This window comes from Drosophila takahashii, chromosome 3R (genome assembly GCF_030179915.1).
Source record: "Drosophila takahashii strain IR98-3 E-12201 chromosome 3R, DtakHiC1v2, whole genome shotgun sequence".
Taxonomy (NCBI): Eukaryota; Metazoa; Arthropoda; class Insecta; order Diptera; family Drosophilidae; genus Drosophila; species Drosophila takahashii.
In genome coordinates, this window is record NC_091681.1 from 7,977,185 (window position 1) to 8,000,006 (window position 22,822).

The window sequence follows — 22,822 nt, forward strand, 5'->3', positions numbered from 1 at the left end:
AAATATGTAATCTGGAAGCATTGAGGGTAAAAATGAATTAAACTGCAAAAGTCAATATTTTAGTGTGTTAAAGTTTAATTAGATTTTGTCTAAATGTTTTAAAAATGAATTCTTGTTGATATATATTATTTTATTTTACAGGTCGAAATACAAGGATTTGGAATTAAGCACAACCTAATTGTAAAATTAAGCAATCAAATTATTTTCGGCCCTGGAAACGTGATTTTAAAAACAAGACTTTAGGCTACTTTTTACCGGACAGTTGTTTATAAAGCTTGGGCACATATTCGTCCCACTGTGCCTGAAAAAAGTTGCCGGCAATGGGATCTCCCAGTTTATACTTGCTCATGAACTTGGTGGTGCTGAAATTGGCTCGCTTTTCGCCGCTGGTCTTCGGGATTTTAGGCTCGCTGCACGTGAGCTTTTGAGACTGTTTGTAGACCAGGAAGACGTAGCGATGAAGCCCGGTTCCTTGCGGCGGACCGGAACCCACATAGGCGGTCAAAACCGTACCGTTTTCAATTTGGTTTCCTGGAATATTGACCACCAGCCAGTGGTGCCACTCGCGGAACTTGGGATCCTTTCGACTTGGCGCATCCGGGTCGGTAAGGATAAGCGTGTATAGGGCGTTCGGATCCGCATCCCACTCAACATTTGGCTGATCCTTCACCTGTGTGGGTGTCAATTCTCCGCCCATGTCCACCATCTGCCCACCGCCATATGTTACCTGGAAGCAAACAAAATGTGGCACGGGTGATAACAAATATTTTATGGATAAGCTTACCTTAAGCAAACTAGTGGGGCACGTTTTCAAGATATCCGGCACGATTTTGTGCTTCGAAAAACATACAGCGGCCTCGGACATTTTTGGCTGAGGTGAGTAATGATTTAGTTTAGGTTTGAGATGTCGGAAAATGTATTTTTATACTCCTTCAATGCCGACATTTTTCTCAAATGACACCTTGCGGTTAACCAAATTTTTAAAGTACTAACTCTTTTACGAAGTTATAAGGAAGGAAGTTATTAATATTATTTAATTCAAGGCACACACACATCGATGAGCTGCCCCATGCACATTATTCAAACAAATATGAAACAAAATGTCTGGTGGTAATAGTCTAGAAGAGCGGCCTGAGCACCAAAAACCGCGAAAAAATTACCCTCGATGGACCGCGAGTTCTTAGGAATTTACGTGCAGAAGATTATTTGCGGAAATGCATTGTTCTCTTGTAATTGCATTTCAAAGTTGCGTGTTTTGCTATAAAAACAAAGTAGGATTTTCTAGGATTTTGAGGTGTTTTGTGTCATTTTGCTATAAAAAACATATGGGCTTTCCGTTTGTTGTCAAAATAATAAGCTTTCGAAAAAATTCGACAAAAATGTGAAATTGTTTTTATAGCAGGCAAGACCCCACAACCGCGAATTAATATCCTCGATGGACCGTGATTCCTTAGGAGCTTGTGCGACCATGGATGGCCAACATATACATTTTTAAGATGAATCTTAAGAAATCGCAATCCGAGGAGGATCAACCTTAGTCTTTATCAAAGCCAATTACGAGAGTTTTTAGTTCAGTACCTCCTTATACTTGTAACTCATTTGTAATAGTAAATAAAATGCTATATTAAACTATGGTTAATGATTGGACAGTAAATATTTATTTATAAAAAATGCTGGTTAGTGGTACAGATTAAGCCTATTCCTTTTCATTGTCCGTATCGGTGGTTTCCTGAAATTTAAGATAGTTAATTGTTAGTATTTAAAAGGTTGATCCTCCTCGGATTGCGATTTCTTAAGATTCATCTTAAAAATGTATATGTTGGTCATCCATGGTCGCACAAGCTCTTTAGGAATCACGGTCCATCGAGGATATTAATTCGCGGTTGTGGGGTCTGGCCTGCTATAAAAACAATTTCACATTTTTGTCGAATTTTTTCGAACGCTTATTATTTTGACAACAAACGGAAAGCCCATATGTTTTTTATAGCAAAATGACACATAACACCTCAAAATCCTAGAAAATCCTACTTTGTTTTTATAGCAAAACACGCAACTTTGAAATGCAATTACAAGAGAACAATGCATTTCCGCAAATAATCTTCTGCACGTAAATTCCTAAGAAATCGCGGTCCATCGAGGGCAATTTTTTCGCGGTTTTTGGTGCTCAGGCCGCTCTTCTAGACTATTACCATTGAATTTCAATGTTGCCGATTTTATATAAAACAAGAGAGAACGCTATAGTCGGGTTGTTGTCCCGACTATCTAATACCCGTCACTCAGCTAAAGGGAGTGCGAACGCTGTGTCGGGTTGGTGTCCCGACTAATAATCGTAACTCAGCTAAAGGGAGTGCGAGGGAGATAGATATATAATTTTTGATTGCGTATAACTTTTAATGAATGTTCCGATTTGAAAAATGTCTTCTACATTTCGATAGGTATAAATATAAACAACAAAATTGCATTTATACTTCTCGGAAATCTTTAAAGATGTGGGCGCAGGACCCATTTTAAAATCATTAGTGGGCGATTGTGGGCGTTAGAGGGAGCGTGGCGCTCGGCTAAAATAAACTTGCGCTGCGTAGGAAGCCATATGTGTGGGAAATCTCAACCTTCTAGTTTTTGTAGTTTCTGAGATCTCAGCGTTCATACAGACGGACAGACGGACAGACAGACGGACAGATGGACATGGCTAGATCGACTCGGCTAGTAACCCTGATCAAGAATATATATACTTTATGGGGTCGGAAACGCTTCCTTCTAGCTGTTACATACTTTTGCACGAATCTAGTATACCCTTTTACTCTACGAGTAACGGGTATAAACATAAATGTACACTTTTCCTTTTTTGTCAAAATAAATTAAATTCCTAAATTCTTAAAAAATCGCGGTCCATTAAGGATAATTTTCTGAGATCTCAGCGTTCATACAGACGGACAGACGGACAGACAGACGGACAGATGGACATGGCTAGATCGACTCGGCTAGTGACCCTGATCAAGAATATATATACTTTATGGGGTCGGAAACGCTTCCTTCTAGCTGTTACATACTTTTGCACGAATCTAGTATACCCTTTTACTCTACGAGTAACGGGTATAAACATAAATGTACACTTTTCCTTTTTTGTCAAAATAAATTAAATTCCTAAATTCTTAAAAAATCGCGGTCCATTAAGGATAATTTTTTCGCGAATTTTGGGGGTGAGTCCGCTAATCTAGAGTATTACCGATTTGAGTTTATGTTTTCCTTCTAGCTACAAAACTGCGGGCACCACAGTTTTTCACGGTTTTTATAAACTTTCACAGTCGTCTTAAAACATGTGTACGCAGATCAAGTTTGAAAAGCGCCCCGATCGGATATTCTATATATCTATATCCAAAGGAACAATCGAATAGCTTTCTAAAATTGAAGATATTTCGCACACTGTAAAAGCTATTGACGTGAATCAAATCTTATTCTTATATGCATACCTTGAGCAGGGTAAAAGCGCGTGCCGATCGGACGTCCATATATTATAGCTCCCATAGGAACAATAAGGTACAACATTTTAAGAGTTTTTTTTTAATTTCTAAAATATTTTCTTGTATTATAATTCATGTTGCTATTCTAGTCAAATTTTCATTCGTGAAAATTGCAAGATTACTAAAACTTTGGCTTGCCCAAGTTAGTTTATGTTAGTTTAGTTTATTAGTTTAGTATTCAATTTGTTTTAGTTGCTGCCATAGCGGTACATTTCGTGAACATTTTCCAATCAAGACAAACTCGACCGGTCAAGACGTTTTTAAGATTAAGAAAAATCGTGGCGACCAGTTAAAAAATATGGGTTTTAGAGAAAAACACGTTAAAAGTTTAAGATCTCCCTTGAGAGCTCTGTTTCTAACCACAAGTTGGTTCTCTAATTTTGCTTGAAATTCCGATTTGTTGCTTCGTTTCTCTGTCCCCATTCAAATCGACCCAACCTACTGTACATTTATGAATGGTATAAACGCACACAATTTTTACCTCTACATGAAATTTGTGAAATAAGGATTTACGGGGTACATTTTGCATAATTTTTATTAACACCTAATCGATTAACTTAGGTTTGCGTGGCCTGACGGGCACTGTGTGAGATGACCTTTATAAGGGCTGGGACATCGGCGCTCCAGGTGGCTGTGAAGAAGTTTCCAGCCACTGGATACCCGAATTTATATTTCTTTGCAAATAATTTAGTCTCGAACCCACTACGTCCCTTTACTGAGTGCTTGGGTAGCTTAGGAAAGTCAAACCTGGTATAATCTCTCTGTTTGTAGAGCAGAAAGACAAACCGATGGGTTCCGGTTCCCTTGAATGGAGTGGGTCCCATGTATCCCACGCGCACATCGCCAAGTGCCAGTCGGTTGCCGGGTATATTTAGCACCATCCAGTGCAGGAACTCCCGGTGCGTGGGTGTAATGACGTTGGGTACGTCTGGATCAACCATCAGCAGTGTATAGTAGTTTTCCGGTGCTGCCGGCCATTTTAAAGAGGGTTCATCCCGCACTTGCATTGGCTCTAGTAACTTTCCACAATGTGCTGCTACTTGGCCATGGTATGTAACCTATTGTGGTGTAACATAAAAGACTAATGAATTAAAAATTAACCAGCCAGAACTATAACTAAATTGGTATATTTCCTAGGAGACAATTGTATACAAGATATAGCTTAATTGATTTCGATCATAGGAACGATCTAAAAGGATTTATAAACTTGCCGAAGTAAGCTTTCCTTCTAGTTGTTTACTTACATTAAGGAACTCCTGGGGTCCGATCTGGATTACATCTGGTATCACATCCAGTGTTCTCATGAACTTACTGACTTCCGTGTCCGACTGATGATCTTCCCTGGTATATTTTAGGCTCAAGCTCGGCCCAAATCTTATAAAAATAAGAACCCAAACGCTGGTCAACATTCTGTAGCAAGTGTTATACTGACTACCAATACGGTATTTGCAGACCTTAAATAGGAAGTCCATCCAACAGATGGATTCTACCGGCCAATTGTCTAACAAAAACAGCTGTCAATACCATTAAGTTTAGGTAATTTGCTATTCGTTACTCTTTTAAAACTTCATAAAATAAATTGTCGTGCCGCCGACCTATTAGTATTTAGCAGCACTTGCGTGTTGGTGGGTTCTTAAACATGCAATACAATATCAGTTAGTACCTCGTTTAGTTGACAGACTATTAAGCTAAGTGGCGCTGACTCTTTCACATGCAAATCTGGAGAACACTTCCTTTATAAGGTATATCTGAACGTAAGTGATTGATCAAATAATTTAAAATGTTGATATTATTTGGCGATCCTTAAAAAATTGTGGGTTGACTATGCGGTCAGGCTCTACTTATATTTATAATTTTGCATTTATAAATAAACTGCAAATAAACATTTAAAATATTTACGAAAACTTCAGATAGTTATTGCGTAACATAATCAGCAAAAAATTAATTTTTTTTAGTGTTATAATACGCGTTTTAAATTCGTGTTTTAATAAAAAAGAGTAGATTGAGTGCAATTTAATTAAATTACCCCAAAACCATCCCACTATACACGAAATCCATAATGGTGCATGTTTTTGATTTTTGCATTTTTAATAAATTAAATAAATATTAATTCAATTCTGTTTGATTTTTGGTCGATTTGTGACAAAGTGACGAAGGCAAAAAGACAAAGTGTCAATGCGAAAGAAGATGGTATGAGGAGAAGAAATTCAGGCTAAGTTGGTTACAGCTGAAGAATGGCTAAAACTCTCGCGTGCTTAACCCTTTACAACTACAATTATGACCTGGGCAGGTTCCGGTTCCATTTGGTCTGTAAGACTCGCAGTGATCCATCCTAGGAAGGACCACTAATATCCTTGGTATGTACAATGGGGCGAATGATTTTCCCTTTTTAAGAGGACGAGCTGTAGCTGGACGAAGAGCCCGAGGATCCCGACGAGGATCCCGAGGAGTAGGACGAAGAGCTGCTGGGATGGTACGAGCTGTAAGCCAGGTTCTGCGAGTCCCAACGGGCATAGGGACCTCCGCTCATAGGCTCCCAGCTGCTGGGATCGTAGGACGAGGCCGTAGTGCTGGGCACTCCGTATTCGCTGGCCGGAACTGGAGCGGGCATGGGCACCATGTTCATCTTCATGCCTCCCAACTTTTGGATGAGGTTGTAGATGAGGAAACCCAGCACCAGCTTGATGGCAATCTTGGACAGAATCAGAGCCTTGGTGGCCTTCAGACCGATCAGAGCCAGCAGGATGGGCATGATGACCTTCAGCTTGAATTTCATCAGCAGCAACAGGGGCAGGAACAGCTTGTCCTTGTTCTTCTTCTCAGCGCGACCTGAATGATTTTTCTAAAGTTAGCATGTATGTACGGTGGCTTTCCACAACTACTGACCCTCATCCCTGGGCAGCTCCAGATCGAAACCGCGATCCGAGCGATAGGTCATCACAGAGCCAGCGAAGAAGGTCTGTGGCAGCTGCAGTCTCATCTCGTTGGTGTTCAGAATGCGTCCCAGCCGATCCACAATGACCTTATCGATGACATCGTCGCTCAGGGCACGTCCGCTGACCTCCTCCTCCACATTGGCCACCGTGTCCAGGTAGCTGAGCACCTTCTCCTTCAGGCAATGCATGGCATTGGCATGGAAGCACTTATCCACAATGGTCGAGATCAGCTCGTCGGAGCTGTGGATTCGCGGGGTCACCGCATTCTCGATGGCAGCTCCGGACACAGAGGCCACCAGCAGCAGCGCACAACCGAACGCGAGCAAGGACGTGAAACGGAAAGCCATTGTGCTCCCAATCGAATTAGTTACAATTATAAATATATGTATTTAACACTACCAGAGCGCGTAGTGTTCACTGTGGAGTCGATGCGGCGACAATGTTGGATGATTTGCCGATTGGTTCGGGTTTTATACTGCCGCTCCCCGAGAGCGCCAAGAGACCTATGCTGGTTTTTTGGAGTGCACATTTCGGTTTTTGGACAGCCCAACGCAGCTAGTGACGAGCGACGAAAGTCGAGACACGGGCCAAGTCCACGGAAAGCAAGTGGCCAAAGTTTTTCACAAAAAAAAAATTGAAAAGAAAACAAGAACGTTGTGGGAGAGTGTCACGAATATTAAGTACCCGTTTTCTTAATTGCAAGCTATTTAAAAGCATTGATTTGATATAACAAGTGCTCTTAGAACTTGTAATCTAATCGACTTAAACACAGTTTTTTGTGATTTGGTAGAAAACGCATTCGAGAGAAGGTTGCACTACGGAAAATGCATCCTTTAACAAATTAAGTTGTTGGCAAGCCCATTTCTTATGTATGAATTCAAGAACCCCTGGTGCTAGGTGGTATACGAATTAAAAATTGTTTTTTTTTATTAGCAACAAAACCCTTGGAGTAGTTTCACATATATGCGACAACACAATATACCCTTCGCCCTCTTCTAATACCCCGTCATAAAACAGTAGCCTCTCCTCTGTTAACTGGGTTGCCCCTGAAGCTTTCTCGCTTTCCATATCGGCCTCAGACACCAAACCTACCTAACCCTCCCACCAGCCAAAGTTGCATTATTGACGCCTCGATGGAAATAACTTTTGTTTGTTATTAGTATGCAGGCCCATTACTCTTACGCGACCATCCCGTCCGCAAGAAAGCCAAATCGAAGACACGTACATACTTCGGCGTATTGTGTCAAATTTCGATACAAGAAATCAGTACGGAACTCAACTACGATTGGGTACTGACTCCTCACTAGATTTGATACGTTTCTGTTTTTTTTGTACGCGGAACTGTTGTTTCGATTTCGCAGCGGCTTCAATTATTATTTTGTTTGCTTTCTGTAGATTACGAAATAGATTTTCGGTTTTATTTGTGCCACATACATTTAGGTGACACACTTGTTCATGATTTCCAAAAAAGGGAGTTCCTGTCCATGCCTGTGTCCCATTTTTAAGACTAAACGAATTGTATATAATATAAAATACATAAAACATAATACATAAAACAAGAAACATTTCAACAGTCGATAGCCCTGGCAGCTATACCAGTTTACTCGTAGAGAAGAAGAATATATTGTATTCGTCGGAAAGCTTGTAACAGGGAGAAGGAAGCGTTTCCAGCCATATAAAGTACTTATATTCTTGAACTGATCACTAGCCGAGTCAATCTAGACATGGCCAAGTTGGCCAATTTCAGCATTTTTCGAGGTTCTTGTGCTGAGAATCCTTGCGTCGGGGAACTTTTTGGAAAACGCAGTTTAGCTTGGGAATTCGTAACGAATTCACAACAATAGCATCCATCGAGGTAAATTTAAAAAGCGTTAATTTTGTAACACAGTGTAATTATTTTATATTACTAAAAAGAAACTATTTTCATATTAATTCAGTATACCCTAGCTTTTGTATATACTCCTTTTGTAGTATGCAGGTACGTACTCTTTTGAAAACACCAGCATATTATACAATCGAAAATCTTTATTTTGCCTGCCAAAATCATGGGATTCATCATAGATTACCTAATGGTTAGTTTAAATAATTCAAAAGGTGTCTCTGTCTTTTTACCAGCGACAAGTTAACTTTATGTGTAACACTCGTATCCTACGATAAAAGAAATTGGCTTTATGTTTGTTTTACTAGCGCCACACTTTTTCTCGGATCGTGCCAAAAAATGGTCCGAATACGATAAAATAAATTTCCATAAGCTCGTGCCTTGGCTTCCACTCGATGCTGATGATGACGGTGTGATGGTGAGCTGACCAAAACAGCGTCAAGCGATTATGGAAGCGCCTCCACCTGTGCAGGTGTGAGCCCACTCCACCGGAATCCCTGTTCAAACTCCTCCGACACCGGTTCATTCGCCTGATAAATTGGCTTAAATTCTGTGAAATTCTGCCAACGGCGAGAGGCCAGTTCCCGAACGTGCCAATATTATGCCAATTTTCACACTTTGTTGGTTGCCAGAACACACATGCATTGAAAATTGATGCTTGACCCTCGAATAGAATTCAATTTGAGTCCAATGATATGTGTATTATCTCATCCATAAAAAGACAATAAAATAATACAAATTAATTTTCGAACGGGTTTGAAAAATAAATAATTGGAACTTATTTGTTTTAAGTTATATATTGAATCATAAGAAATATGATTAGGATGAAACAATGGTGAAAAAAACGATAGAAGAATAGGAAGATAAATTATTTTTATGTTTAGGCATTTTCTTTATCTGATGAATTTAATTTTGGTTTAAATTATGTATCTGTGCTTAAAAAATGTATTTTCTTACAACTTCGTCGAAATCAAAAAGGTTGTCCCTTATGGCAAATTTTTCTGAACATTCCAGCGAATTGGTGCATTTGAGCGTAATCAAAGCTGAGGCTTGCTTTCATGACAGGGATTTATTTGTGAGTTTTTATTTTCTATTTGGGCCACCCATCGATTTGTGTTTACTGCGAAACATATGCCTCAATGAGCGGCATTCAGGGCAGAAAATGTCCCTGATCTTTTGGCCCTTGGCCCTCGTTCCTGGGGCAAGGAATGTAGAAAGACTTTCACTCTCCGACGCCTGGCGACTTTCGCACAAGTGAAAAGAGGAAATTTAAATTTTTAAATTATATGCAGTTAATCAATTTAATCGACTCTTCCAAGCGGGCCTCAAAGGCGACTTGAGTGGAATATTTAATTAGATTTGCTGCCGAGGGTCGGCGTTTGCTGTGTATTAAATTTGGCTAATTAGGACACAATTGCTGTGCAGCCGATGGCTTATACATATTGTATGCCAAGTGAAATTGGCCGAGGCTCTGAGAATACCGCCCTGGGGTGGAAACGTTAATTAGGCCTACTGGCTCAGGCATTCAACCGGTGCGGTTTTTACCGCAGGCTGATTTGGCCGAATGCCTTGGGTTAAATCTTTAATATGGATTTAATGTTGACCCGCGGCCACGTCTCCCATAAGTAAAATCGATTTTAGCATATTTAAGGCATTTATTTTGCTACTTTATTTTGGTGCTTTTGCTTTGCGTCTCTATTTTCTTAATCTCTTGTTTTCAATAAATAGTTAATAAATATTATAAGTAAAGTCTAATGAAATGAGCAGCACAGGGAATGTGGAAAAGTGGTCCAAAGCCACAGAATATTCCTAACAATTAACAAATGATTTTGTGCTTTCGCGACCACTCCTTGGCTTCAATCTGCTCTGCTCCGATCGGATCTCGGTGTTCCATTTTTGTGGTTTAGGCGTAGGCCTGGTAGGCCAGGGGTTGGGCCAACTTCTGGGGCTGCTCGACGACGGGGACAGGAACGGAGCCAAAGGTGCGACCGTCCCAAGGACCATGAGCGGTGATGTGGGCGGTGTGATGATGATCATGAGCAATCTAGGGTGCAGAAAAATGTGACAAGTGTAAAGCTTTTGTCTTGTCTTTGATCAAGAATATTCCAAATGCTAGTGTTGGTTGGGTAGTCAGTTTTGTGGTTTGGTTGGGAAGCGGGAGAGTGTGGGCGAGGATTCTGGCTCGACTTACCCTGCTGCTGCCGCCCTCTCGACTTCTTATACATACATGCATTACATATGACACTTAATTGCAATAAAGCTCGCTTCGAACTTCGAACTCCACGCCCAACATCATCCCAACACACAAAACGCTGACTAATTACCACATCCAGCGAATGCCTGGAAGACAATTGGAGATGCGTTTTAATATCGTGGCCGGCTTACCTTTTTGCACAATTGGAAAATGGCCAAACCAACCGAGACAATGAAGGAGAAGAAGCCCAGGGCCAGGGCGTTGAAGGCCTTGATCTTCAGAATGCCAATGGCCATGGGGATCACGGTGATGGCCTTCAGCAGGATGAGCACCAGGATGGGCATGGCCAGCTTACGGAGACGGTGCTTCTTTCCTATATTATTCAAATTGGGTTTCCGGTTAGTAGGAGCTAGCTAGTCAAAGGGGCAAACAGGCATGCGGAAAGTGAACCCACCCTTCTTGAAGATGTTGCCCTTCTTACCCCTGGCTTCGACATCGGTGCCCTCATCGCCTTCGTCGCCGTTCAGCTGGAGGTTCAGGCTCAGCTGATTGTTAACCAGGTTGCGGGCCGAGACGGTGACCTTGGCATCGGCCAAGGGCAAGTCCATGCTGACATCGTGTCCAAGGATGTAGTTCTCGACGGCATCCATGAATCCATCGGCACTGCTGGCACGGGCTTCACTGATTGGCTTGGTCTTCTGGCCGTTGGAGCGCACCTCCAGGTTGGACACCTACAGGGCATAATATAAGTTTCTTTATTAAAACAAAGCCGATCTCAAGAAATTACGATTATCTAATGCCAAGAAACAGGGCTGACATTTCTAGTCTTTTTCAGAACAGATCAATTGATCTAGAAAAGCTGTTTTAAACTCATATTTTCCTGAAATCTGTATCTTTATTTTTTTATTCTGCATCTGTCATTTTATTTTTGGCAGCACTGCCATTAAGTATATTTAATAACCAAATATATTTTGATTTTAATCGTCATGTTGTTTGGTAAACAGATTTAAGAAATTGAAAAAAATTAAATTGATATTTAATAGTCAAATCAAGACAAATCAAAAGAATTGAGAAAAATCTGTTTAAAAATTTTCAAAAATGTTCTTCCGACTAGTGAATATTCTTAAGCTCACCTGGTAGCTGTCTTTGCTCATCACGTTGTCCACGAACCGCATGGCCCGCTCTTTGATGCAGGCCATCGAGTCTTGGCCACTGGCGCACTTGCTCTGTTCCTCGGCGATTAGCCGCTGCAGCTGATCAGTGGAGACACCGGCCGCCTGTCCCGCCGCCACAAGGGCCGCCACACCAACGATCACAAGGAGCAGATTGGCCATTTTGCTGTTTAGGCTGTTTCTTTGGGGTTCTTCACTCGCCGCTGGTCAACACACAACTCGCCTCTGCGCTGGCACAATTGCGTTTAATAATCGTTTTTCTATTGTTCACGATTTTTATACTCACTGGATCTTTAACTCGTTCGCAGCCGAATGCCTGGGCGAAAGAAATGGAGAATGGCCGGAGAAGACATGAATGAAGCGGACGGCGACAGAGCCGCTCCAAAATTGTTGTTTTCGCCTGTGTGCGTGCCTCGGCGCACCACGTGTCGTATGCTTAATGTGGCTTTATTTCGAACGCGTGCCGGTCGCATCCGAGAGTTTTCTATGTGGGCTGATGGCTGCACTTGGAAATATATTTGTTTCTAGTGTGCTTGATGGGGATGCTATACAAAGTACATGTATTTTTAAGAAATGTCTTTACTTAAATATTTTCTTTCCTAACATATTAAAAAATTTTGTAAGTTCACAAAATTTTTGTCAGATCAAGTATTTATAGCTTTTATTTCATCATTATACCCGTTACTCGTAGAGTAAAAGGGTATACTAGATTCGTGCAAAAGTATGTAACAGGTAGAAGGAAGCGTTTCCGACCCTATAAACTATATATATTCTTGATCAGGATCACTAGTCGAGTCGATCTAGCCATGTCCGTCTGTCCGTCTGTCTGTCCGTCTGTCTGTCTGTCTGTCCGTCTGTCCGTCTGTCCGTCTGTCTGTCTGTATGAACGCTGAGATCTCGGAAACTATAAAAGCTAGAAGATTGACATTTTGCATGCAGATTCTAGGAGTTCCTACGCAGCGAAAGTTTGTTTCAAAAGGGTGCCACGCCCCCTCTAACGCCCACAATCGCTTATATACGATTTTAAAAATTTCAATAGTTTGGAAAAGTAAAAATGCAGTTTTCTGGTGTTTATCAATACCAATAGAAATGTAGAAGAAATTTTTTAAATCGGACCATTCGTTAAAAAGTTACGGCGGATCAAAGTTTTTATCTCCATCTCCTTCGCACTTCCTTTAGCTGAGTAACGGGTATCTGATAGTCGGGGCACCCGATTATAGCGTTCTATCTTGTTTTTCCTTAAATATTATTTTAATCTTTGAAAATAACAAATATCTTTGCCATTACTTAACGAATTTTAGGTTTTGGACCTATAGCTCTTTTAAAGCGTTTTTTTTACCATACTTAATTAAAATAGAATTCAATAATTCCATTAATTTTCATTTAGTTAACCTTAAAAAAAATATATATCTTGCACAATAAAGTAAAAATATATTTATATATTACAATATTATTCCGTCACATCTGAATATTTGAAACCTAAGTATCTCACTTTAATTAAAAACCGGTTCTCAAAAGTTTTTGAAGTGTAGGAAAGCCATTCAACAGTCTGCTCTTAGATTATGAAGTGCCATTGAGGCATCAAAGGCATCAGTACCATTTACTGATTGAATTTGGTCACAATAAAGTTGCCTCATTCATTTGGTAATTAGCTAGCATCTTTGATGCAATGCAATTTACTTGAGCGAAAAGGAATACCAGACATTGTTTAATTTGTCGCCCAAAGTAAACCTAACGCACCCTAATGAGTAACAACAACTAATTTATGAAACTCTGATGCAAGCAGAATGTTTCACTTTGTTTATGAAAAAGTTCTGGGCGAAAAGGGAATACAGCAAATGAAGTTGCGGACTAAGTACAAGCAGAAAGTTTGTAATAACAATTGTTCTTCTCTCCCCATTTTCTCGGTTTACTTGCAGGCAATAAACAGGTATGTCTCCTGGCCCTTTCGCAGACTGAAAATCGATTAGCCGGTCTTTGAAAAGTTTTAATTGGCCATTAAGATAAGAATTCCTTTCTGAATTAATAATCATCATAATCCATTATAGAAGGTAGTCCCCGGGACCTTGTGTGGTTATAAACCGTTTATTGGCCAGAAGAAACTAGCAATTAAACTATGGCAACACATAATTTTATACGGCCTGCTCACGCCGAATTGCGCAAACTAATTACGGCACTCAAATCATAATAATAATTATTAATTGGGGAAGGAATATGGAAACGGCTCAATGGACTTCTGTTGGTCGGTGGCCAAAAAGAGTGCCCACCTACATGTTAGCGACATAGAAAGTGTTTTTCCTTAACGAAAGCGAAAGTGACATGTCCACCTCCGTTCTCCTCAGCTTAATCCAAGTCATGCGCTGAATTTCGAAATGCGGTTGAAATATGAATCTCGTGCGTTGATTACGCGTTGTTTGCCATGAAAATTGATTTGATAGCAGCTCCAGTGTTTCTCGGCCATTTTTCGGTTTTCGATTGTGTCGTTTGGTCAAAAGTTTCACCATTTCATTGGCGGACAATTTGCCATTCCGGTCGCATTTCTTTTTCGAGCCAATGAAATTGGAAAACTTTTTCATATTCCAAATTGTTGCGTAGAAACGATGGCCGAGCGATGGCGGCCAAGTGCATGCCGTTAAATATAAATGAAGTGTCGTCGCTCAATGGTGATATTGTTTTTCAATTTCTCGTTTTTTTCATTTTGCCATCGAATTCTCTGCTTTTTTTGTTGGCGCCACTGCCATTTTGCATTGTTTCACGCCATCGCCGCCGACATTTTGGCTAGGAGATGTGTGTTTGCGGCAGCTTTCCAACCCACCTGCGTCAGGTGAGGCTTCGGTTTTGTTGGGTGGCCATTGGCAATTGATATGACCGCACTGCTGGCCATCGATTTTCTCTCTGGGACGGACAGAAAACCAGCAAGTAAGGAAAGAATGCAATAAATAAATTGTTCCATTTTGGCTTTTAGGTTGATTTTCTACCCCGTGGAGCGAGGCAATGAAGTCTCCTGAAAGTATGCTAAAAGTATAAAATATTTATATGCTTTTAACCGGGATGGAATCAAATAGTTTTAGATAAAATGTCTATTCTTTCAGGTATTTTCTAGTAATAAAAATTGTAATTAAATTTGAAATTTCCATAACTATAAAGTTAATTGTGAACTTAGAAAGCAAAATGACACTTTCATATTTGGAATATGTTTTATCACATCATATCTATAAAGGTATAATATTGCTTAGGCAAGCCAAAAACTTAAACACCCTCTTTACGCAAGGTAGCTTTATGTAGATAAACCTTTTCCACCTGGCATATAAAATGTGTGCATTCAGTTAAAGGGCTCCTTCGTGGATTCTTCAATCCTCTGTGTTCATCATCTGCAAAGTTTGTTGAATTTAACATGAAAGCTCATTGGCATTTTTATCAGGCACTTTGGTAAGAAGTTGCACTCATTATTCTGTGGTATTCAATTTACTGGAGTTTCCTGGGCAACCTCTCTAAAAGGAAACTCCGCGCATTAGAAAAGTTTTTGGGTTCATTACCCCTTTCGCTTTGGGGTTGCCGTCCCAAAAAAGTCGTCAATTAGACACAAAATTTTTGCATACTTTATTGCAGAGATATTTACACAAAAGGATACCAGAGCTAATTCCCACTTAGTACCTTTAAAAACACCCTGGTGTTTTCTTCTTTGTTATGGTTTTTTGCTTTGTACACTTCTCAATAAATAAATAAATAAACAATACGCCGAGAGCCGTGCGTTTCAACTACTTAACTTAGAGCAAAATAAATAAGGTTGCGGTTTGGCCGAATTTCGTGGAAGGGGTTTTGGTTTCTGGTCTCAGGCTCACTTCTGACCCGCGTAGGCCAAGTCCTGGGCATCCTGCGGCTCCTGCGAGGATCGGGCCCAAGCATGAGGGTCCCAGGCGGGCGAAGGGTGCTCCAGGTGCTCGATGTGCTCCACGGGCAGATCCACGTGATGGTCGATGTGGTGCTCCAGGTGATGGTCGATGTGATGTGGCACGATGTGCTCGATGTGATGGGGAACCACATGCTCGATGTGATGGGGTACAACGTGCTCAATATGATGAGGCACCACATGATCCACATGGTGAGGGTAGTGCACCACCTCGTAGTTGACGATCTTGGGCTTGGCGATCTTGAAAATAACCAAAGCCCCGGACAGCACCAACGAAAGTAGACCCAGAGTCATGGCCTTCCAGGTCTTCAGGGCAATAAGTCCCAAGGCCAGGGGAACCAGCACAGTGGTTTTGAGCTTCAGACCCAGCAGGAAGGGCAGAATGGCCTTGCGGATCATGCCACGTCCTGGAAAAATTATCAAAAAAGATGGTAAGGTATTGTAGGCATCTTTGTAAAGCAGATTATCCCTAATCCTAGGCTCCACTTACCAAATTTTAATAAAGTTAAACATATTAAAGAAACAACAGTTGAGTTATACGACTACTAAATTAAACTAATCAGTTGAATGGATAGGAATCTCATGACTTAAATTATTCATTGAATTCTATATTTATCTACATGGTCTGTTTACATAAGAACTGTTATTGTTAGAAGATCTCCAAAATATATTCTTACCATATACAACAATGATGGTCAGAGACTTTTCATTTAATTAAAAATTTAGCTAATAAATTTTGTATTATTTTATACGCACCTTCGTTGGCAGCTGCCAGGGGAATGACTCCGCCCTGGGTGAGGGGATTCGACATGAGGAAATCGGGCACCAGGGAGCGGGCCTCCGAGCTGCGGAAGTACTCCGGGGCCTGGATCCTCAGCGAGTGGCTGGCCAGATAGCTGTCGACGTCATCGAAGAGGCGCTCCTCCGGATTGAGGGATCGGGACTCGACCTTCTGCGAGGTGCGGACGATGGACAGGCGCTCGGTGATCCGCACCTCTGGTTGCTGGAGGGCCGAGTTGAACCACTGCAGAGCCTTGGGACGGACACAGGAGACACTTAGGTCCTTGAGGCACCCGTGGTACATGTCCAGGGCCAGTTGGGTTGCGGTTTGCGCCGCCCCTTGACCTTCGGTGGGCGCCGAGTGGGCGGCAGACAGCGCCGCAAGGGCGACTATCAGACAGGCGGAGGTGCTCTTCATCCTTTCGGTGGTGGTTAATCCCCTACTCGCTCTCTGGTTCGGTGGTGCGCACGCGTTGGCCACTCAGCGGGTTATGCAAATGCCGCACGGGCAGCGCTTGGTTTTTATACGGCGGTACTTTGCTAATTGAATTGCGTATGCCAGGTACGCACTTGGATCTTTCTGCCCACCGCTTTGGGCCCCAGCTTTAGCGACCATTTCGCTTTGTTGTCAAAGTCATGGAAAGCGCAAGTTGACCACCTGAGTTTCACTTCTGCTCAGGCATAGTCATAACTGCTTCTGGCTTCTGATTCTGTTCCTAAAGTATAGTCTATTGGGTCAGGCCAACGTTTTATGGGCACGCTGCTGTCTTATGGGAGGAATTCCTAGTGACGATTTCCCGCATAATACCCCCATAATGTGCCGCACATAATTGAAAGTTATTTGATGGCTTCTTCTGCATCGGCGGCCGTGGACTCCGCTCGTAAAATCAAGTGCCCAGCAATCCGAAGTGCGTGCCTGGAAACCCAATTAGAATACGACTCTCCCAGCGCTCGTTTCTTCGTCAGCGGCCAGATTACAGAAACCCTCTGCAGGCAGTCAATTGCACCTGCTGACCACTGAAGCAGCAAAAATACATTTGGTTCTTTATTGTGAAGCTGGTCAGTTTGATTTCCTCTTTACATTCTATATTTCAATTCCAATTTGTAGCTGCTATTGTATTCAAAATATCAAAGAAGTAACTTTAGTCGGAACTCAATTTGATTTGTGGAAGTCAGGGTACATTTGGAAAATGAATGTAGTTAATTTTTGAATTCCTTACTAAGCTCTGAGTAAATCAGTATAATCATATGAAACCGTTTATGTGTATAAATTGAAATAGAAAAATGATTATTGAAGCTTTGAATAAAATGTAATCATTAGAGAAATCTCTTAAGAATTTGTAGAGTGTAAATAGTTCGGTGCCTTTTCCTGTCTACCTAAAAATGTACGAGTTATCCAAAGCTTTTTAGTAATTGATTTTCGACCTAGTCAAGCTTGAAGTTATTGGTTTCTTAATGGAAAATCCTTTTGTGTTGCTGAGAGTTAATATTCTCAGTAAATGCGGTTATGCATTACAAAAAGATTTTGATTATAAAAATAGGCACTTGTATGTCTGCCCTGTACAAGAAAAAATGAAAACCAAAATGTTTTTTTTTTTTTTTCAAATTTGCCTAAATTGATAATTAAACTATCCAAGGAAATCATCAAACATATTTTAGAACATAATTCGATGTAGTTCTCGATATATATCAAATAAACTGAGTAGCAGCGCAAGTTTGTCTCAGCCGTGCGCCACGCTCACTGTAAAGTATATATATTCTTGATCAGCATCACTAGACGAGTAGATCGAGCCATGTCCGTCTGGTTCCGACTTATATTCTACCGGCAGTAGAAAGAGAACTTTCTGTTTGTCCTTCTGTCCGTCTGTCCGTTTCTATGCGAACTAGTCCCTCAGTTTTAAAGCTATCGCGATGAAACTTTCCCAAAAATCTTCTTTCTATTGCAGGTAGTACATATGTCGGAACGAGCCGGATCGGACCACTATATCTTATGGCTCCCATAGGAATTATCAAAAAGAAAAATAGAAAAAACATTGTAACTTTGTAGAAAGTAGGCGTTTTGATTTTTGACAATGTAAAAGCAACATTTTAAGTAGGCATATCTGCAAGGGTATACAAAATGTAACATTTTGTAATTTGTAATTTTATAGGAATGATCTGCAAGGGTATACACACAAAAAAATTTGCTTGGTAAAATTGACCAACAAAGATAGTTGCGTAACTACTAAAATAGTTACGTGTATTTTGTTTTTGCTTTGGGTTTGTGTCCTTGCTAATTGTGTGTATTTGTTGTTGTGAAAGTGACTATTTACTTAGTAGAATTGAATTGGCTGGCCGAGGCTAGCTTTCTTTCTCGTTAAATTTGAAACTAAGTAGCCCTTGAGATTTTTTAAATGAATTTAAAATTAAAAAAAAATATAAATAAATTAAAATTAAATAAATAATTGTAATTTTTTTTTGATTATTTATTGATTTGCCATTCAGAAATTTTCAAAAGTCTTAAAACTTAACTTTTAATCATTCAAAATTCTTAAACGACTAGTAGTGGAGAAGGGGGCTCAAATAGTATAAGGGGCACAATAGTATGTGGCCCTTGCGGCCAATCGGCTCGTTTAAATTCCGCGCCGTGCTTACTGAAGGTTCCTTAGAACACCAGAGAGCTGCATTAAAAATTTGAGCTTTAAGCGTTTGTGAAAATAGTTTCGTTCTGTTCGGGACACAATATTAAACATTGGTCGCTCTCGAGATTTTTTTAAAATTTTTTTTTCTTATGGGAAATTTTATGCTTAACGAGATTCTTTTACTTCATATTTTTTTGATCCTCAATCTTTGTGGTATTTAGCAAAACTATAAACATTCCATCTGGGGTGAAAAAAATAGAGGCTGCTGCATGAAAACTCATAGTCCCTCTTTTATAAAAAATAAAAGTTTCTAATTTAAAAAACAAATATTGTTTTTGATACTAAAATGGTTAATCTTATTAAAAACATTCTTTAAAAAAATTTTCAAAACCGATAATTTTTTGTAGCCGATCAAAGTCTATCGATTAACTTTTCAAAACAAATTGCGTTGTAACTGTTTGCATTGTCCAGTTCATGCGCGGATCCACGGGGGGTGATATGGGTGATATATCACCCCCCACTCGGGTGAAAAATGAAAGGAATATTGGTATTCAAAAAGTATGCAACAAAAAATTTGTTCTGATATCACCCCCCACAACAAAATCCTAGATCCGCCACTGCACTATGGGAAAAAAGTCTATTTTTTTGGCATAAACTCTAGTTTTAGAGATACAATTTAGAAATGTTGTATATGGGCACTTCCAAAAAAAAGTCCACCAAGCCAAAAACCTTGAAACTTGAATAAAACATATTTCCACATGATTTTTCCCCGATATTAGTTTCTAATTAGTTGGATACTGAGCTTAACTACAAATTTGGAGTATAGTTTGATTATTTTTATGACAAACCCCACCAATATACGCAAAAATCAGTTTTTGGCTATTTTTTTGGTTTTTTTTGGACCTGTCTTCTGTTGTTAATTTATCCTATAGGAATGCTAATATGTGACATTTTTCTGTACTGAATGCTTCATTCACATGATAAACTATTAAGTTAAAAGCAAAACATCCAGCAATTGAGAGATAGAGGTAAAGAAATATGCTTAACAAAACAGTCGGAAAAAATGTCCCGAGCGACATGTCCCGAGCGAATGTGGTTGAAACTGCAAAAAAAAAAAACGGCAAAGAATTTTTGAGTAAAACCAAAAGCATTTCACAGCGACATGTTTGAACAACATTCTAAAAAAATCGCATTCAAATATTCCATCAGAATTCGCTAATTTTTGGTGTTGTATGAACTTCCCCGAAATCCACTTCTATTTTTGTCCCGAGCGAATACGGCAGTTTTTTACCGATATCTTAAAAACTAAAAGTGGTACAAAATCAAGATTTTTACCAAAAATAGAGCTTGGGAAGAGTGAAAAGAAAAGCCCATAATTAAAATTAAAATCCATTGTTTTAAAATTTATTTTCAACTTTAAAGGTGTGCAAATGTCCCGAGCGACATTTTGGAAGTGCCCATATATACTATTAAGATAAAGCTGTAATTTCGGTTTTTGTTGCTTTTTGAATCGGACCATTGTTTTCATCCACCGCCCACGCCGCATATTCAAATTAATTGGCAGGGATTTTAAAAAAATTTGTATTTGTATTGGTAAGACGGTAAAATAATTTCGGTTTACGTTAATTTTTAAAATTTGTCAAAAAAAAAAATTGGTGACATGTACAAGAAAAGTGAAATATTATCTAAGAGCAGATGCCAATTTTAGCTTTAACGGGGGTCCAGCTTCTTTGTATTTGAGTCCTTTGCAGCCAGGATTTTCATTTGAATTGTCCCTTTCCATGAATTCAATTTTTAAGATTAATGAAAGCCACTTAGATTGTTTTTTTATTTAAAATTTTTTTTTTTTTATGTTTATAAGTTCCTGGATTTAAGTCATTTTTTTTAAGAAACGTGCAAAAAGTTGCAAAAATGATTAGTTTTGCGATATTAAGGATACATTTGGTAATAACTTTGCGTTTTTACCTTTTTGCAACTTTGTGCCATTTATAAGTTGTACACCACGGAACACAAACAAACTTGTTAGTTTTAAGCTAAAAAGTGCCACATTTAAAACAGTTCACACTTGGACAACAAGCCATAATAATCAAAACATGTAATCTAAGATACGATTGCTACGATTTGACATGATCAGAAATTATAAACCATTTTGTTGCTCCACAAAATAAGCACTGAAAGTTTGCAAAGATTTTTCACTAATTTACGCACACAACAAAGTCAATCAAACAGCTGACTTTGTTCGTTTATCAACCCTATAGTGTTGCTAGTAAAAAATCTTAGATAACTTTTCTTGGCTAATTAGAGTATGTAAATTCACAAAATATATTTTATTTTTAAAAATAAGTTGAATTTATGCCAAAAAAATTGACTTTTTCCCATAGTGCACTGGTCCAGTTATTTAATGTATTGTGTATGTCTATTTTTGCCGAAAAGTAACAAAAGTGTTTGTTTGTTTGTTGATCGACGCTAGATTGTTATAGAAATTTATTAACAAAATAATAAAGAAACAAGTGCTATCATTGCTTTTTGCCCCTTTTTGCCCCTTTAAAAAAAACACCATCAAATTTTTAACTTTTTGGCTTTTTGTTCAGAGATTTAAGGTGGAGGATAATAACAATTTTTATTTAAGAACTATCTTATGCTATCTAATATTTGTTTTCTAAATAAATATGGTTTCTATTAAAAAAAAAAGTATTCTGAACATTTTTAGGGGGTTGACCTTAATATGGAGGTGGTGGGTGGGTTGCTGTGGGTGGTGTTTTTTAAAGAAATGTAAAAACCGAAATTCTATTTGTGCATAAGGAATATATAGGGGAGAGTGGGGGAATTTCGTCAGCATATTTTCAAAGCTATTTTTTGTCCATCTTGAGACACGTTATCATATTTCTATTTTTATTGTTGAATGCGGTTAGCACCAAGCTTTAAAATGTGACATTCCCCTATTTTTTTAATTACCTTGGTGATTAATAAAAAAATAAAATGTAAAACCAATATACTGGGGCAATCTCGCCACACAGGGGGGTAAAATCACCACACCATCGGGGCAATTTCGTCACCTAAAAAATGTAGGGAGTTTAACGCCTGTAAATATGCTACGCTGATCAAGCGTACCATTTTTGTTGACGTCCTATATTTGTTGCTGCTGCTGGTAGTCTGTTCGTTAGCCAGCTCGTCAAATATAAAAATATGTATTTAAAATAGGTGCGAATTTACCCTTAGCGTAGGGTGGCGAAATTTCCCCAGACAGTACTTTTTTAGAAATAATTATTTTTCTTCCGAAATTAAGCGCGAAGTTAAAAATCACTGACGCAGAAATGCACATTATAGCACTGTGTATTATATAAAAAATCGTGTATCTTTTTCCTTTTGAATTGTGGCATACAGAAAAAATTTCGTCGAGAACTAAATGCAGCTTTTGAACTGTTAAAACACATTTAATATTATATGATGGACGTTGATGCACTACGAGCAGTACAAACAAGTGGCCCAACGATACCAAGCACGTGCTTGTTACGCGCGGGACCCTTTATCAATTAGGGCAAAAATGCGAATTCGCGAGGAAAAGACATGAAACCAAATACTACAACTAAGATTGAAGCAAATGAGATAAAATTTTAGTTTTTAATACGGGGATAGATGTTGAAGTGCAAATTAAATGATAAAGATTGTTATAATTTTTACATAGAACACGAAAAGGCTCATGCAGAGTAAAATTTGATGTACATCGAGGCAAATTAAGAGGGTAATAATTTCGTGTTAGTCTAACGGGAACATTAAAAGTTAAACGGTTTACCAGTACGGAATCAATA

The 22,822-nt window shown here is 39.3% G+C and overlaps 5 protein-coding genes across 6 annotated transcripts; all 5 read right to left on the reverse strand.

The window, feature by feature from the left end:
- Positions 1 to 109: 109 nt before the first annotated feature.
- On the reverse strand, positions 110 to 951 carry LOC108054870 (protein D2). The gene is made up of 2 exons (XM_017137967.3): positions 785 to 951; positions 110 to 727 (listed from the first exon to the last, which is right to left on the reverse strand). Exons 1-2 carry the CDS (start codon positions 863 to 865, stop codon positions 245 to 247), a joined length of 564 nt encoding a protein of 187 aa, XP_016993456.1. The 5' UTR covers positions 866 to 951; the 3' UTR covers positions 110 to 244.
- A 3,078-nt stretch (positions 952 to 4,029) lies between these two features.
- LOC108054876 (putative odorant-binding protein A5) lies at positions 4,030 to 4,955 on the reverse strand. Its single transcript, XM_017137977.3, has 2 exons — positions 4,766 to 4,955; positions 4,030 to 4,579 (listed from the first exon to the last, which is right to left on the reverse strand). The coding sequence occupies exons 1-2, from the start codon at positions 4,928 to 4,930 to the stop codon at positions 4,079 to 4,081; spliced, it is 666 nt and encodes a 221-aa protein (XP_016993466.3). The 5' UTR covers positions 4,931 to 4,955; the 3' UTR covers positions 4,030 to 4,078.
- A 633-nt stretch (positions 4,956 to 5,588) lies between these two features.
- On the reverse strand, positions 5,589 to 6,911 carry Osi20 (DUF1676 domain-containing protein Osi20). The gene is made up of 2 exons (XM_017137975.3): positions 6,408 to 6,911; positions 5,589 to 6,350 (listed from the first exon to the last, which is right to left on the reverse strand). Exons 1-2 carry the CDS (start codon positions 6,802 to 6,804, stop codon positions 5,911 to 5,913), a joined length of 837 nt encoding a protein of 278 aa, XP_016993464.1. The 5' UTR covers positions 6,805 to 6,911; the 3' UTR covers positions 5,589 to 5,910.
- Positions 6,912 to 9,971: 3,060 nt separating this feature from the next.
- On the reverse strand, positions 9,972 to 11,952 carry Osi19 (DUF1676 domain-containing protein Osi19). 2 transcript variants are annotated; one of them, XM_017137965.2, is made up of 4 exons: positions 11,664 to 11,952; positions 11,012 to 11,261; positions 10,722 to 10,903; positions 9,972 to 10,380 (listed from the first exon to the last, which is right to left on the reverse strand). In XM_017137965.2, the coding sequence occupies exons 1-4, from the start codon at positions 11,862 to 11,864 to the stop codon at positions 10,240 to 10,242; spliced, it is 774 nt and encodes a 257-aa protein (XP_016993454.2). In that variant the 5' UTR covers positions 11,865 to 11,952; the 3' UTR covers positions 9,972 to 10,239. The 2 variants fall into 2 exon arrangements, with proteins under 2 accessions (XP_016993454.2, XP_016993453.2); XM_017137964.2 differs by having other exon boundaries at positions 10,985 to 11,261.
- Positions 11,953 to 15,278: 3,326 nt separating this feature from the next.
- On the reverse strand, positions 15,279 to 16,873 carry Osi18 (DUF1676 domain-containing protein Osi18). The gene is made up of 2 exons (XM_017137978.3): positions 16,369 to 16,873; positions 15,279 to 16,019 (listed from the first exon to the last, which is right to left on the reverse strand). The coding sequence occupies exons 1-2, from the start codon at positions 16,808 to 16,810 to the stop codon at positions 15,541 to 15,543; spliced, it is 921 nt and encodes a 306-aa protein (XP_016993467.2). The 5' UTR covers positions 16,811 to 16,873; the 3' UTR covers positions 15,279 to 15,540.
- Between the last annotated feature and the right edge of the window lie 5,949 nt (positions 16,874 to 22,822).